The 16,021-nt window shown below is 45.8% G+C and overlaps 1 protein-coding gene across 2 annotated transcripts in view; it reads right to left on the bottom strand.

Annotated features, from left to right (window-relative positions):
* Positions 1-2,557: 2,557 nt before the first annotated feature.
* Positions 2,558-16,021, bottom strand: part of iqgap3 (IQ motif containing GTPase activating protein 3) — a 151,949-nt gene continuing 138,485 nt past the window's right edge. For both annotated transcript variants that reach the window (XM_048525688.2, XM_048525689.2), the window contains exons 35-38: positions 14,260-14,426; positions 13,616-13,741; positions 10,728-10,836; positions 2,558-7,047 (exon numbers count right to left, since the gene is read on the bottom strand). In XM_048525688.2, coding sequence (XP_048381645.1) covers positions 6,934-7,047; positions 10,728-10,836; positions 13,616-13,741; positions 14,260-14,426 — 516 coding nt within the window. In that variant the 3' untranslated portion in view covers positions 2,558-6,933. The remainder of the gene's footprint in view (positions 7,048-10,727; positions 10,837-13,615; positions 13,742-14,259; positions 14,427-16,021) is intronic.

The following is a 16,021-nucleotide window of genomic DNA, read 5'->3' as shown; positions in this document are numbered from 1 at the left end:
AGACTGACTCTGTCTCAGCAAAATCCATGGACGCTCCTGACTGAAGGCCATTCAGCCCTTCCAATGAGCCCGTCCGGTCATTCAATACGATCACAGCTGACATCTGTCGATCTACCTTTCTCAGTCTCTGAATCCTACATCCTGCTTAACAGCTATTTTCACCCTCACCAAAAAAAATCTATCCATCTCCATTTTAACATTTCTAAAGTAATTTAATATGTTACATATAAAAGTAGATGAAATGCTGCAAACACCAAACAGGACAAAACATGGAATTTCTATAGTGTCAGTGTTCCAAAGTTTCATGCAACTAGTGAAGTAACTTCATTGAAGTCCTACGATGAAGAAAGTTCTGCAGCCAATTTCTGCACAGGAAGCTTCCACAAAAACAGCAACTAATTGCTGAGATATAAATGTAGGATCTGAGACACTGGGGACAATTTAGCCCGCCGACATTGCCCACTGTCTCGGTACCAGCTGTCCGACTGTGCAGTGGGACCCAGTTGACCTCCCATACATTTCCAGCATTTCATCAGGATTTTGTGGAAACCTCCAGTATCTTGGGCCCAAACAGTGAAGACAGCTTCTTTTTATTTGTCTCTATCTTTGATTGTGCATTAATACAGGTAAAGGGTTATTTTTAGAACCAAGTAATGGGAAAGGATTTGCTGCACTCTTGAAAACATGTAAGCAGGAACTCATTGTGAGCTGTTTACACTGCTGTTTTGGTTATACAGCAAGGAGGGGAATAAGGCTGTGGGTGCAGAGCAAGATTCAGCTGGCAACAGATTTCTAACTGGAATAAAAACTGAGAGAACTGCAGATACTGTAAATCAGGGACAAAAACAAAATTGCTGGAAAAACCCAGCAGGTCTGGCAGCATCCGTGAAGGAAATAAACAGAGTTAACTTTTTGGGTCCGGTGACCCTTCCGCAGAACTGATTTATAATTGGTTTGTGCAATTGTGACCAGTTATGGATGCTGGAAGTTACGTCCATGAGAAAACTCTGTGCTTACTTCTTGGCAGCTAAAGAACTATTATGTTTAACACAACACAGCAGCAGAGGGTCCCCAGATTGGAATGAGCGCAATCAACCTCTATCTCTCTGTGGCAGAGTAACTCAAGCCTGAATTCAGTCAGTTATTCCTCACCCATTACCAGGGATTGAAACTTATCAAATTGCTATGCAAGTCTTGTGGCTTCAGCAGAGAACTGGGAACTGGATGGAAGATCAGAGAATGGAAGGTCTTGGGGGGGGGGGCGGTGGGGGCAAGAGGAACACTTTATTGAGGACTGGTGCTATTGAACTGTGCCTCCCCAGTACTTTTTCCTCTACCTATAACACCAATGTCTTTTGACTATCTATATGTATGGGAGGGTTTTAAAAGGAGGGGCACGGTTAAGATGTTTAATTAGTAGTTCACAGTCTAATTTACCTGTGGCTGGGATTTATTTGTAATAAATACTTGCTCTCATTAAGTACAGGATCCTCAGTATTTTGTTGATCTGATTCCATTACATTGGAAAATTTGCTGCTTTCATTAAATTTTGGTAACAATCTTAGGAGTGGGACTTGAGGATCATTACACTTTCCCAAGTGGGTTAATAACTAGGATCAGTGAGCAGCATCCACAATCACGATTGTCTAGAAGGACCAGGGCAGAAGATCATAGGAACACCACTCCCTCTAAGCTCCCCTCCGTGCCCTACATACACCATGCTGACTTGGGAATATAACTGGCCATTCCTTCAGTGCCGATAGGTCAAAATCCTGGTCTGCAATGGTTCAAAGCAGCACCTCACCCCCACCTTCTCAAGGGGCAATTAGGGATGGGCAACTAGGGATAGGCAACAAATGTTGGTCCAGCCAGCACCTCTCACAAGCCATGAACAAATAGCAAAAACCTCTTACTCCGCAGATTGTTTTAAATATCAGAGGAGTTCACATTCTTGCCAAACTCTTGACTAAATAGGTTTGTCCTGAGCTGGTTCTTTTGTAACTATGGCCCCGAATGAAAAAGTGGAAATAATACCTTTGTATGCAGACCTTTTGTTTTAAAAGAATGGAATTGTAGAAGCTGGACCAAGGTAAATCCACCAAGGGCTTTCTGAGGAGACGAGAACTAAATACAAATAGAACAAATCACACTCAAAGTTTCCCTGAAGCCACACAGTGGTTTCTCACAGAAGATGCAGCAGTGTTGTTAAACCAGCTCTTTACCTCCCAAGTATCAGCCCTCAGTAAGCTACTGTAAACAGCCAGGTGACAACAACCTCCGAGAGATCATTGTTGGTGTCAGAGACGAGAGACAATTCAATAAGCAATCTAAATACTTTATTTTGAAAGAGCAAGAGGGAAAATGAGGGAAAACAAATACAAGATTTGATTTAATTTCAGTATGATGCATTGTTGTAAACATGGTATCTGAGGCTGCAGAGTGCTATTGGATCTCAAGATGTGGATTATTATTTTCTTGGGCTGTAGGCATCACTGGCAAGACCAGAATTTGTTACACCTCCCCCCTTCTCCCCCCCCACCCACCCACCCACCCCCAATGCCCATTGAACTGGGTGTCTCACTCAGGCCATTTCAGAGGGTGGCTAAGAGTCTCTGAGGGACTGGACTCACTGGTGGGCCCAGGCCAGGTCAAGACGACAGATCTCCTTTCCTAGAGTATGTTCGGGAACCAAATGACAGTCAATGGTAGCTTCCTGATCACCACCAGAGAGACGAGTTTCATTGTGATTAGATTGCGGTGGTGGAAGATGTAACCACATCCCCGGTGCATTAGCCTGGGCCTCTCAGATTACTAGTACAGTATTGTGACCACTACCCCAGCACCGCCCCCAATTCCACTGGGTTTGCTGCCGATCCCGTCAGTACCTGTACAAACACCCAGTGCTACCTCTAAGATCGCCCCGATGGGAGCAGGTTCCATGTTCTGCCTGCTCTCCTGGGGGCGAAGAAGTTTCTCCTGATTGTATTTACCAGTGTCTGTTTCATACAGACATCCCCTCGTTTTGGGACACCCCCTTCTGAAAAGGAAGAACATCATCTCTGCATCTACCCTATCAAACCCCTTCCTTAAGTCTAAACACCTCAAATTGGTCACACCTTCTCTTTGAGACAAAAGAGCTGTGGCCTGTCTTTCCTCATCATTTTCAGCACTTTTGCAGCCTCTCAATAACCATTCTGTAGAACGGTGGAAACCGCACCAGCCAGCACTGCGTATGGTCTAACCAAGGTGCTACACAAGTGTCATTTCTGGTTTTTTTAAAATTATATTTCTGAGGAGTGTTAGGCAATATTTTTTTTAAAGTCCTACTCCTCCTCTCTCACATGGATTAATCAGATGAAAAACAACAACTGAAGGGAGAGGGAGGCCTTTGGCCATTGGGACTGCAGTGCAACGTGTTAGAACTACCATGGCAACTGATCTTTCGACCTGAAGGCCTCGACAATTTCCAAAGACACACATTTTCTTATATCATCCCCAAATCAAAACCAGAGATTGCAGAATATTATACAATCTGTTGTCTCTCACCCGTACCCACTGCAGTTAGTCATCTCCACCCCTGCTACACAGAGTTCATCCCCGAGCTTTGCTTCCACGTACCCCGGTCTGGTGAGGCAGGGTATCACTAGATTACAGCAGACAGCCAGACCACATTTCACATTCCCTCCTTTAGAAAGCAGCAACATATCTTGCAAACCCCATACTCCATTTTCACACAGACCAGAGAAAATCGTTCTTCTCTCCTCAGTATACAAAACCAACACTTAACAGTCCAAGGATAAGTGTGGCATCGAGTTTGGTGCTCACTTAACTTTTAAACAGAAAGCAAGGCTTCTTCAACTCTTTTAAACTGAAAGCGAGGGCAACTCTACTCTTTTAAGCTTAAAAGTAAAGCTCACTCTGTGCTGTCCCCATCAAAGCCAAGGGCACAGTCCACACGGGGTTAGGCTCACAATAAAGCGCTCTATTATTTTAAACTGAAGGTGAAGCTCCCTCTACACTAACCCCATCAAACACTTTCAGAATAGGAACAGCACAGGGTCAGAAACACAGCAAAGATCCCTCCACATTGTCCCCATCAAACACTCCCATGACAGATACAGCACTGCATTAGATAACCCGGCATTCTTTCCTAAATTCAATAGGACTACCATGGAGACAGAATTTTGTTTCTCACACCTGCTGTCCCTCTTGGTTCCTGGGTGAGAGACTGAAGATTTGAAACAGGTGTGAATGTACGGGCAGTCTCCATTACGTGCCAGTTAAGAGTCTCAATGTGAACCTTCACAGCAGTGATAGTTAGATTTCCATCTGCCAGTGGGGTCTGGGTTGCACCACAGCTGAGACATTCACTGACCACCTGAGAACTCTTTCAGCACTCCCCTTGTCCCACACCCACCTGCAGGTACACAGCCCCAACACAACCCAGCACTCAAGACCAGACTGCCAGCCCTGCTTTGGGAGCCTCCACTCTTTGCAAGGCACTGAGCACCTAGCTACGCTTGTGATCCATGTACACTCTGTGGCCTTGCACAGCCAGTCTGTAGAGATTGGAACACAGCGCACAGACAAGACAGATATGAAAACAAAGGAAATATATAGGGAAAGGAGATTGTAAATATGTACAATAGGGATGGGCTTCCAGCGAGAATTGAGACGACAGAGAATTCAATCGCACTCAACCATTTTGATTTTTGTACCGTTTAAAATTTCTTAAAAAAGAATCACTTGTCTCCGAGTTGCTGCCTGCATGATGAACAGCAGTTTGACTGTCTGCAAGGGGCAGTACTGGCAGTGGACAGTGCCCAGCAGTAGGCACTGTCCGTTCACTGGAGATACCTTCTGTTGGGTAATGATTGAAATCCCTGGCTAACTGACTGCAGCCCTGCACTGACAGCAAACAAAAGCAAGAATGGCAAGTTAAGGGCAGGCAGCGTCCATTGGAGAACAGCCCCATATTGCTTCAGACTCAGACTCAGGTGGACAGCGAGCATTCGGCAGAATGGAACTCATTAAAGAAAGGCCCTCCATTGTAAGTTCAGTGCTCAAGAACTGAGCCATTCATTTAAAAAGTGTTTTAATCTACTTTAAATTTCACTTTACTACCTACAAGTTAACTTCTGCTCTCGGACATCAAATTCAATATTGGTTTAGACTTTGGTTTAGTTTCACTCTGACATTGGCAACATTGACTATCAAACCCATCCTCCATGGTTGGCGATAGGTACCCCTCTTAAGGTGGCATTAGACCCCCTTCTCTCTCGCTATCTAACCCTCACACCCAAACCCCCTCCCCCACCATGGTACTGAGTTCCTCTTTCTCCTGCATTCCTCTTCCACTACACGCAGCACCCCCACCAGCACCACCAAGCCGGCAGTACCAGGCTCCTTTTCTAACTTGCATCATTGTATCACCTTCCTCCTCCTCCTCCCCACCAACAAACGAGCAGCAGGGTGAAGACTCAATTTGCTCAACCTTTGACTTAGAGGAGTTTTGGTACAAAGTCCTTTAGAGAGGGATTAGCTAAACAGAGAGAGAGCTGTGGGGAAAGAGTTGAGAGAAAATGTTTAAAAAGGAGAGAAATGCAAGACAGAAGGAGACAGAGAGAGAGAGAAAAGGAAGAAGTAGAAGGGAGATAGATAAAAGAGAAGGGGATAGAGAAAGGGAAGAGAGACAGCAAGAGGAAAGACAAAGAGAGAAGGATAAAGAGAAATGGATGACAGAAAGAGGGGTTGAGAGAGGGGGTAGGAGTGATAGACAGAGGGAAAGATGAGAGAGGGAACAGAGAGAAAGGAAAGCAAAAGAAAAAGCAAGACAGAAGAGTGGGAGAGATTAAGAATGAGAATGAAGAAAGAGCGAACAAAAAAAATCAGTGTACTTTTAGCAAGTAAAATCCTCATTTAAAAGTTAGCCAGCTTCCCTGCAGAGTCACGCTCGGGGCTAGAGATCTGGTTATCTGCTGCAGAGAAAGGAAGTTGAAGTGTTTCAGGTGGGATTCCCACAGTCCAGTCACAGGGCCAGCACTACAGAGGCTTGAGCTGATAACTAAAGTCCCATTCCCTGCTGCAGACCAGAGGCTGCCAACTGCTGCAAATGGAGGCTCTGTATGAGATTTGCTCACAAAGAACAGCTTTTTTTTGTGGAGGAAATATGGGAGAGACAGGTACAAATAAAACAGCTGCTTAGGCTGGACCCACCACATTTTGTGGGACTGCCTTGTTCCATGTTTTAGATTCACCCCCAAACTCCAGGGGCTAGATAAAACCCAGGAGAAGCAGCGATATACGTCAAATGGCCTGGCCTGAGGAGAAGGATGAGGACATGTCCGTGTTGGTGGGGACGGCAGAAGAGAAAGTCAAAGAAAGAAAGAGAGGCAGACAGGAGCGGAGAAGTAAGAGGTCGGTGGAGGGGGGTGGGGGTTTAAAGAGAGAGCGACAGAGAGAGAGAGAGACAGAGCGAAAGAATGTGGTGCAAAGCATTCCACCATCACCAGCACTCTGGACATGCTGGGTGGGGGGGAAATACCCTTCCACCAGGGCCAGTGCAAGCAATGGGAGATGAAAAAGTGAAAGCGGAGATGTTTCTGCTTCTGTTCTCAGCGCCTGCAGGTGGGGGGGGGGCTCTGAGCCACCAGATCCTACAGTGAACCTTCCACAAAGGAGTCCAATTCCAGGAGGAGTTGTGCCAATGAGAAGCTAGATTCCCATCAGTAATGGAGTCTCAATTTGATCTGAAGTGTGTATTATATATATAATATATATATAAAAATAAATGTACAGGAACACTTTTGTAGGTACTATGCTGCGCTGCTATTTAGTGTCGATTGCTGATTGCGTCTGCACAGCAGAAACGCAAAGCTTAAATTTTGCGATACAGGAGTGCTCCCACACTGACAGAGACGGGCCTGTATTCCATCACTTCTTGAAGAACTTCTTGTTGAGCAGAAAGATCAGGAGGTTGACGTTAACCTTGGCTTTGTCGAACATCTTCATCACTGCCACTCCTTCGTATTGCAGCTGGAGGAGGTCCTGGCAGGAGCAGAGAACAAAGATCAGGGCTCCCACACAACATTGAAAACTGGACTGGGAGGCCATTCAGCCCTTTGAACTGCCCAGTGATCACAGCTAATCACTAACTCAGTCTCTTGCTCCCACTTTCTCTTCATGCCCTTTGACCCCTTTAGCCTTAAAAGACTGTAACTAACTCCCTCCTGAAAACATTCAGCTTTAAGAGATGTAGATATTCGGAGCAGGAATAGGCCATTCAGGCCTTCGAGCCTGCTGCACCGTTCAATACAATCATGGCTGATCATCAACCTGTTCCTACTCTAACTTTTTGATCCATTTAGCCTGGACAACTGTATCTAATTCCTCCCTGAAAACATTCAGTGGCTTGGCCTTGATTGCTTTCTGCAGCAGAGAATTCCACAGGTTCACCACTCTCTGGGTGAAAACATTTCTTCTCAGGTTCGCTTCATTGCTATAACTTGCACTCATCCATCAGCCTGAATGCAGTAAATATCTTAGGGCACTTTTTAAACAAAAAAGCAGCATATGGGTGAAGCCAGTGTTTGTTGACCATTAATAATTTCTCCTGAACAGAGTCTTGCTTGGTCATTTCTGATGGCAATTAGGAGTGGACCTGTGGGACTGGAGTCACAAGTAGGACTAGATTGGGTAAGGATGGCAGATTTCCTCCTCTGTTAATGAGCCCAATGGGGTTTCACCACAATTAACAAAATCTATCTAGTCGCTGTTTGTGAAATTTTGTAAAACAAAATTCCAGCTTTTTATTCAATTCCAATTCCACTGGGTCACAGTGGGATTCAAACTGACGACCCCAGAACGATATCTTGGGGTTTTGGATTACCATCTTGGTGACCCTCACTATGCCATCACCTCTACAGGTATACTCTAGGACATATAAGGGCTCGCTCTTACGTGTTTTCTGCAATGGTGCAGTGTTGCTTCCTAACACCATGTTAGGCACACTGGATGAGATGTGTCACTGCCCTCAGTGCAGTTCACACTAATGTTACAATACAGGAGACTTTGAGGGTAGCAGACAACACTATTAGCTCTATTTCTCCCCTTCTCTCTGCTCCCCAACCGCTGAAAGCTCAAACATGTACTACGCTACTGTCCTGAGCTTCCCTCCAGAAGCAGGCGGTCAACAAGAACAAGCTGGAAAGCAGGAGCAGCCAACACTGGCTGGACTGTGAAGGAGGATAGATATTTAGGCACAGATCTCAGCTGCAACAGGAGTACGAACAGAGACAAACACAAGATCACTGGAGAAGCTCAGCAAGTCCGGTAGCATCCATGGAAAGAGAAACAGAGTTCATGTTTCAAGTCCAGTGACCCTTCTTCAGAATCAGAGCTGCTTGATCTCCTTATCTCAGGAAAGGTATGACTGCCACACTGACAGTGTGAACTAAGGTTCACCAGAATGGTTCCTGGGGGTGGCGGGACTGTTCTGAGCAGAGAGATTGGGCAAACTTGTCCTGTATTCTCTGGCATTTCAAAGAATTGAGAGGCGATCTCATTAAAACCTATAAAATACTAGAAGGGTAGATGCAGGTAAGATATTCAAAGTTTTGGCAAAGATCTGTAGCTCGGGTTTTGGGTGAGGTTGTTGACTTGCTCACCAAGCTGGCTTGTTCTTGTTCAGATGCTTTGTCACCATGCTAGGTGACATCATCAGTGGAGCCTCCGATAACTTAGACTTAGGCTCTTAGACTCCCTACAGTGTGGAAACAGGCCCTTTGACCCAACAAGTCCACACCGACTGTCACAGCATCCCACCCAGACCCATCCCTCTACAACCCACCTAATCTACTCATCCCTGAACACGATGGGCAATTTAACATGGCAAGTCCACTTGGATAGTGGACAACACTATGTTTGTTGATTGCCTTACGGGTGGAGAACCGCGCCTCGAGGGATTCTCTTGTGCGTCTATGTTTGGCTTGAGCTACTATGGTTACCTTGTCCTAGTTGAACTGATGGCCTTCATTGTCTGAGTGCATCAATATTAAGGAGAGTTTGTCATGCCATTTTGCTGCTAGTTGATGCAATTAACACCCGTAATGCAATCAACAAACACTTCGAATTGGACCCCGTACACACACCCATACAGATCAAAACCAGAAATGACAGTACTCACCATAACAGACCAGACAGTATAAATTCCAAGCGGAGTAGAATAACACCGCTTCATCGGAGGCCCCACTGATGATGCCACCTCGCATACTGATGAAATGTCTGAACAAGAACAAGCCAGCTTGGCAAGCAAGTCAACAACCTCGTGGGTAAGTTATTTCCCTTGACTGTGGAGTATAGGAGCCGCAAATTAAAAAATAAGGGGATGCCAGTTAGGGCGAAGGTGAGGAGAATGTTATGTTTTACTCACAGGATTACAAACCTTTGGGATTTTCAACCACAGATGACTGTGGAGGCTCAGTGTTTGACTGTGTTTTAGAGAGAAATTGATAGATTTCTAATTATCAGTGACATACAGATTAATGGGGAGGGGGTAAGCAAAAACTATTGAAGTATGACAATACGAAGGTGCGTCTCATTGTGGACAGTGTGAGGGCTGTTCTAGGTTACAAGCGGACATAGATAGGATACAGAGCTGGGCTGAGAAGTGGCAAATGGAGTTTAACCCTGAAAAGTGTGAGGTGATTCATTTTGGAAGGACAAACTTGAAAGCAGAATACAGGGTTAACGGAAAAATTCTTGGCAGTGTGGAAGAGCACAGGGATCTTGGGGTTCATGTTCACGGTTCCCTGAAAGCTGCCACCCAGGTGGATACAGTTGTTAAGGCGGCTTATGGTATGTTAGCTTTCATTAATAGAGGGATTGAGTTCAAGTGCTGTGAAGTTATGCTCCAGCTATACAAAAGCCTGGTTCAGCCATATCTGGAGTATTGTGTCCAGTTCTGGTCACCTCATTACAGGAAAGACGTGGAAGCATTGGAAAAGGTGTGGAGGAGATTTACCGGGATGTTGCCTGGAATGGAGGAAAGGTCATACGAGGCAAGTTTGAGAGAACTAGGGCTTTTCTCTTTACAGCGACAAAGGATGAGAGGTGACTTGATAGAGGTGTACAAAGTGATCAGAGGTATAGATACAGTGGACCAGCCAGAGACTTTTTCCTAAGGTGGAGGTAGCTTTTACAAGGGGACATAGTTTTAAAGTGAAAGGAGGTAGATATCGGGGAGATGTTAAAGGTAGGTTCTTCACTCAGAGAGTGGTAGGGGCGTGGAATGCATTGCTGGAGAGGTAGTGGAGTCGGCTTCATTAGGGACATTTAAGCGGCTATTAGATAGGCATATGGATGATAGTATAAGGTAGGGGTGGAGGTGAGATAGACCTTAGGTTTCGGGTAAAAGTTCAGCACAACATCGTGGGCCGAAAGGCCTGTACTGTTCTAGGTTCTATGTTTATTCAATCACTCACATCCATATTGAACAGCAGAGCAGGCTTGATAGGCTGAATGGCTCATCCCTGCTTTTATGTTCCTTCCAGTTTTCTCCCCCGATCTCTGACATCTGCTACTTTTTTTTTGCTTCTGTTTGAGGAATGAGTAGCATCCGCTGAAGTCAATTCACTTGGGATAAAGCCTAAACGGTGATTCCTAGGCTCCCCCTCCAGACTGTGTCGGGTAAACCCACCGGTTGGAGGTTGTACTTGTGAAGACCTCACCTGGTATTTGAGTTGGAACTTTTCCATGTCCACACCCATGAACCGAGCCTTTACATCAAAGGTTCCCACCTCCTCACTCTGCACAATGTCAAAAATCACATTCCTGAATCTGGAACAAGATAAGAGACAAAGCTGACAACAGGAAACAGGGTGAGCAGGACCCATCAGCCGTAGCAGGCTTAGTGTGTAACATACAGCAATACACCAGGTTTCCGCACGCTGCTCCACATTCACCCAGCAGTACAGAGAATAAAGTAACAACAACTTACATTTATATGACACCGAGGGGTAAAAAATAAAATTTGACACCCAAGCCAAATATGATATTCGGGACAGTCAACTCAAAGTATGGGCAAAGAAGTCAGTTTTTAAAGGAGCTTCTTAAAGGATGAAAGAAAAAAAAATCAGTGGGAGGCATAGAGAGATTCAGGGGAGTAATTCCATAGCTTAGGTCCCCAGACAGCTGAGGTTGCAACTACCAATTGTACAGAAGAACAAAACAAAAGAACAAAAGTGGAGTACAGCACAGGAACATGCCCTTCAGCACCCACCCCCAAGCCTGTGCCAATAATCATGCCCTAACTAATCTAAAAAAAACAAACCTTCCGCCCCTTATTCGGTCCCATTCCCTCACTCATCATTTAACCATCCAGATGCCTCTTCAATCCGCCTACGTCCACGACTTCTGCTGGTAGTGCGTTCCATTACCACTTTCTGCATGAAAAACTTTCCTCGCACATCCCCCTTAAGCTTTCACCCTCTCACCTTGAACCCGTGCCCCGTCATAATTGAAACTTCAACCCTGGGAAAAAGCCTCTGACTATCTACCCTATCTATGCCACATTATTTTGTAGATCCCTGTCAGGCGTCCTCTAAGCCACCGTCTTTCCAGTGAAAACAATTCTAGTCTTTTTAAACCTTTCCTCATAGCCAATGCTCTCTAAACCAGGTAACATCCTGGTGAACCTTCTCTGCACTCTTTCCGAAGCTTCCATGTCCTTCTGGTAATGTGGCGACCAAAACTGCACACAATACTCCAAATACAGCCTAACAAGGGTTGTATATAGCTGCAACATGGTTTGCCAACTCTTGTACTCCATGCCCTGAATGATGAAGGCAAGCACACCAAATGTCTTCTTAATCACTGTGCCATCAGTGTTGCCATTTTTAGGGAACTATGGACCTGCAGGCCCAGATCCGTCCGTATGTTAATGTTCCTAAGGGTTCTGCCATGTACAGTATAATTCACACCTAAATTTGATTATTCAAAATCCATCACCTTACACTTGTCTGGATTAAACTCCATCTGCCATTTCTGTGCTCAAGTCGCCAAACTATCTATATCCTGTTGTAACCTTTCACAATTGTCGGCATTATCAGCAACCCCACTAATCTTTGTGTTATCTGCAAACTTACTAATCAGACACTCCTCCAGATCATTTATGTATACTGCAAACAAGACAGGACCCAAGACCGCTCCCTGTGGAACACCACTAGTTACCAGTCTCCAGTCTGAAAAACACCCTTCCACCAGTACCCTCAGTCTTCTATGACCAAGCCAGTTTTGCATCCATCTAGCCAGCCCACCCCAAATGTCATGTTAATTTGGTTTTTGTGCTAAACTGCCATATGAGACCTTATTGAATGCCTTTCTAAAGTCCATATAGACTACATGATGGTAGTAATTGGTGGTAACGTGCGAGACATTGAAATTGGAGAAATGAATAGCTACTGTAAGAGCTGGAGGAGCTGGCAGAGATAGGAATGGGATGACAGAGATAGGGAGGGGTTGTAGGGGGCTGGAGGCGGTGACAGAGATAGGGAGGTGGGTGTAGGGGACTGGAGAAAGTGAGAGATAGGGAGGGCTGTTTAGGGGGCTGGAGGAAATGATAGGGAAGGGGTGTAGGGGGCTGGAGGAAGAGAGAGATAGGGAGGAGTGTAGGGGCCTGGAACCCTGAGGCTGGTACAGAGATGTGGAGGCTTGTGCACACTAGAGGAAATTACAGAGATAGGAAGGAGCATGGAGGGATTTGAAATCCAGATGAGAATTTTAAAATTGAGATGTTGTGTCAAACAAGATGACAGTGCTCTGGGAGCGTTCACATCTACTTCACAGTGATTGACAGAGTAGGATGTGCAGTGAAAAGAAAGAATTATTTCAAAATTCTCATCCTGTTCATCAGCCTCCTGCTGACCTTGCACCTTCCATCCCTCTGGAAGACAGAGACCAAACGAAGCAAATGTGTGAACTTATCCAATTGCCTACAAGTGAATCCCCCAAACTGTTTCCTATTGACTTAGCTCGCTGTTCGATGTGACATTTAGTGGATCAAGCTCAGCAATGGGCCACATGGCACAGACTCAGACACGTGGCCAGAAAGGTCATACAACATTTGGAAACAACCAAAACAAAGCTGCATTTCCATTAAGGCCATTCACCATCTCAGGGCGCACCCCCAGAGCACTCAGCAACCAATGCTCGCTTATCCAGGGCAACAAACTGCCTCCAGCTTGGATCATGCTGCAGTATAAGTCACAAACACAGTCTCATATTGTCTGTAATTAAAACAGAGTGCCCAACAATAACTAAGATCTTGTCAAGATCCAAACAGTGGTCCGGCGCTACGGGCATCCGTCAGCACAACCTCAATTGAGGCGCATCATTCAGACTCTGGTTTCTAGGCCAGGCAGTTGGATCGGCAACCAGTGGAAGAACACTGTTCCATTCAATCCTGCTACCGATTGAAGCAGGTTGGCACAGCACAGACCTCCTCAGAGTGAAGGGGCTTAATTCACCTCTGTAGCTGAGTTTGCACTTAGCTCTCTTGCTATTTACGGGCACTGAAACACATCATTGTTTTTAAAAAAAAATGCAGCCCTGGACTTACTGGCTGATGGGCAGGTCTTCGATCTCCAACAGCACGCCCTTCTCTCGCAGGTGTGCTGCAGTATAGTTCAGGGATGGCGCTTTACCTTTCTTTCCTTTGCTTGCTGAAGCTTTCTTCCCCAGGCCCCTGCACAAGGTCACAAGAGGTTACTCACAGAACACCTGCCTCAGTTACCACAAGCAGCAGAGTCAAACTCTCCTTGCCCGTCAACATCAATGATGGAGAAGCAGCTGCGGTTCACAGTTCAGGCAGGCAATCTTGATGTTCAACAACACACAGGTTCAGAGCAATTCGGCCCTTTTAACCTAGCCTGCCATAAAATAAGACTGTGGCTTATTGCCACATTCCCACAGCATCCCCAACCTCGAGCCGCCGGAATAGCCTACTCCCGCTCTCAATCATGCATTCGCTCTGATTTTCCTCTCCACCGGTCTGCCTGACCTGAGTAATTCCCAGTAATTCTCCGTTGGCAATTCAAATTTCCAACATCCGCATTCTTTTGCCTGTTGTACGAGCACCACACAGCGTGTTTGCTGCTTGATTATCGACCTGCTCTGCGTTTCCTGTGACCAGTGGGCCACGGTACCAGCTGTGAGAGTGCCTCATGCTAACTGGTGAGTCGCCATATGCAGTCAGACACTTACTGCCCGTTGGTGGCCAGGTTACCCAAGCAGGTTTTGATGTACCGGTTGTAGTAGTCGATCTGCTCCTCGTAAAAGGCAGTCTTGGAATTCATTCTGTGCAGGGTCTCTCTCAGCTTGGCCAGCTCAGCCTTGCGCTGCTGCCTGTAGCGCCGCTGATTTTGGATGTCCTGAGGCGACGGAGAGAACAGAGCATAAGGTAAAGAGCTCATGTGCCTTCCCTGGAGTGACACAGAATACACTTTACGGAAACTGGCTTACTTGGCTGTGCGGAAAGTAAAGATGGGCAATAAATGCTGGCACAGGAAGTAATGCCTGCATACAGTCATACAGCACAGAAACAGACTCATCTGTGCCAACCAGACATCCTAATCTGACCCAGTCCCATTTGCCAGTATTTGGTCCATATTCTTCTAAACCCTTCCTATTCATACACCCATCAAGATGCTTCTTAAATGTTGTAATTATACCCGCCTCCGAAAGTGTGGAATTTAGATAAATCCATGCTCTTCTCATCCTTCATTATCCGTCAGCAGGAGACTGCGGCATAGTGGCAATGTCTCTGGTCTTGTAGTCCAGAGGTCTGAACTCATATTCTGGGGAACTGCATCTGAATCCCATCAGGGACCCCTGGCGGAATTTAAATTCAATGAATCAAATGCGGAATTGGAAGCTAGTCTCACGGATGGCGACCATTACAACCATCATCAAAACCCCATTGGGTTGACTAATGGAGGTAGGAAATGTGCAGTCTGAGTCTTACTCATGACTCCAGGCCCTACAGTGATAGTGTCAACCCCAAACTGCCCTCAGCTAACCATAAATGGCTAACCATTCATTCAGTTTGAGGGCAATTAGGGATGGGCAACGACTGCAGACCATGCTCTGATGCCATTGTAGAAAGAGAAGAGATAATAGAATTTGGCTGCCACCTGGCTGATCAGCGTCACAAGGGACATGAGCAAGCCAATGGTGCAGACATTCAACTGCAGAGGCATCATGCAGTCTCTGTTGAACAGCTGTAAACATCTCCCTGTGGAAATGCAGCTGCTGATGTTCTACTTCCTCAGCACAGGCAACATGAAGTCAAAATTAACCACACACTACACAGTATTATACTTAGCCACACACTATGGACTCTGTGTCTGTTAGAAAATACTCTGCAATAGAACGTACTTCAACATAGTCCCTCAAATACAATCCTTCAGTTTACAATTTTAATTAAACACATCGAGCATTCAGATAATATCAACATCTGCTAACAGCTGGAAGGAGCTGTGTTATATAACAGTGAAGCAAGCTTTGATTACTTATTAGTGTGACATTGGGGGTGACATTGCAGATAACTCCCCAGGGTGGGGTTGGGGTAGGAGGGAGGGAGGGAGGGAGAGTGAGAGAGACAGAGAGAGAGACACAGAGAGAGAGAGAGCATGGAGCCTAACAATTTAATTTATGGTGCACATTAACTGTTAGCAGGTTACAGCTCTCTTCAACAAACATTAGTGCATTAAGGCGAATGTAAACCTGGCAGAAGGATCTATCCCCTGTTTTCAGCATGTCTAAATGTGAAACATTCCCAGCTCAGAGATGGCAAGGGATTAGGTACAGATTGAAACTCCCTCTACGCTGTCCCCATCAAACACTCCCAGGACAGGGGCAGCACAGGGTTAGATACAGAGTAAAGGTCTCTCTACACCGCTTCCCCCCCCAATCAAACCCACCCAGAGCGTTGACAACAATGGGTTAGATACACAGTGAAGCTCCT

This window comes from Stegostoma tigrinum, chromosome 47 (assembly GCF_030684315.1).
Source record: "Stegostoma tigrinum isolate sSteTig4 chromosome 47, sSteTig4.hap1, whole genome shotgun sequence".
Taxonomy (NCBI): Eukaryota; Metazoa; Chordata; class Chondrichthyes; order Orectolobiformes; family Stegostomatidae; genus Stegostoma; species Stegostoma tigrinum.
The sequence above is the reverse complement of the archived record's forward strand: the minus strand, read 5'-3'. Positions and strand labels throughout refer to the sequence as shown.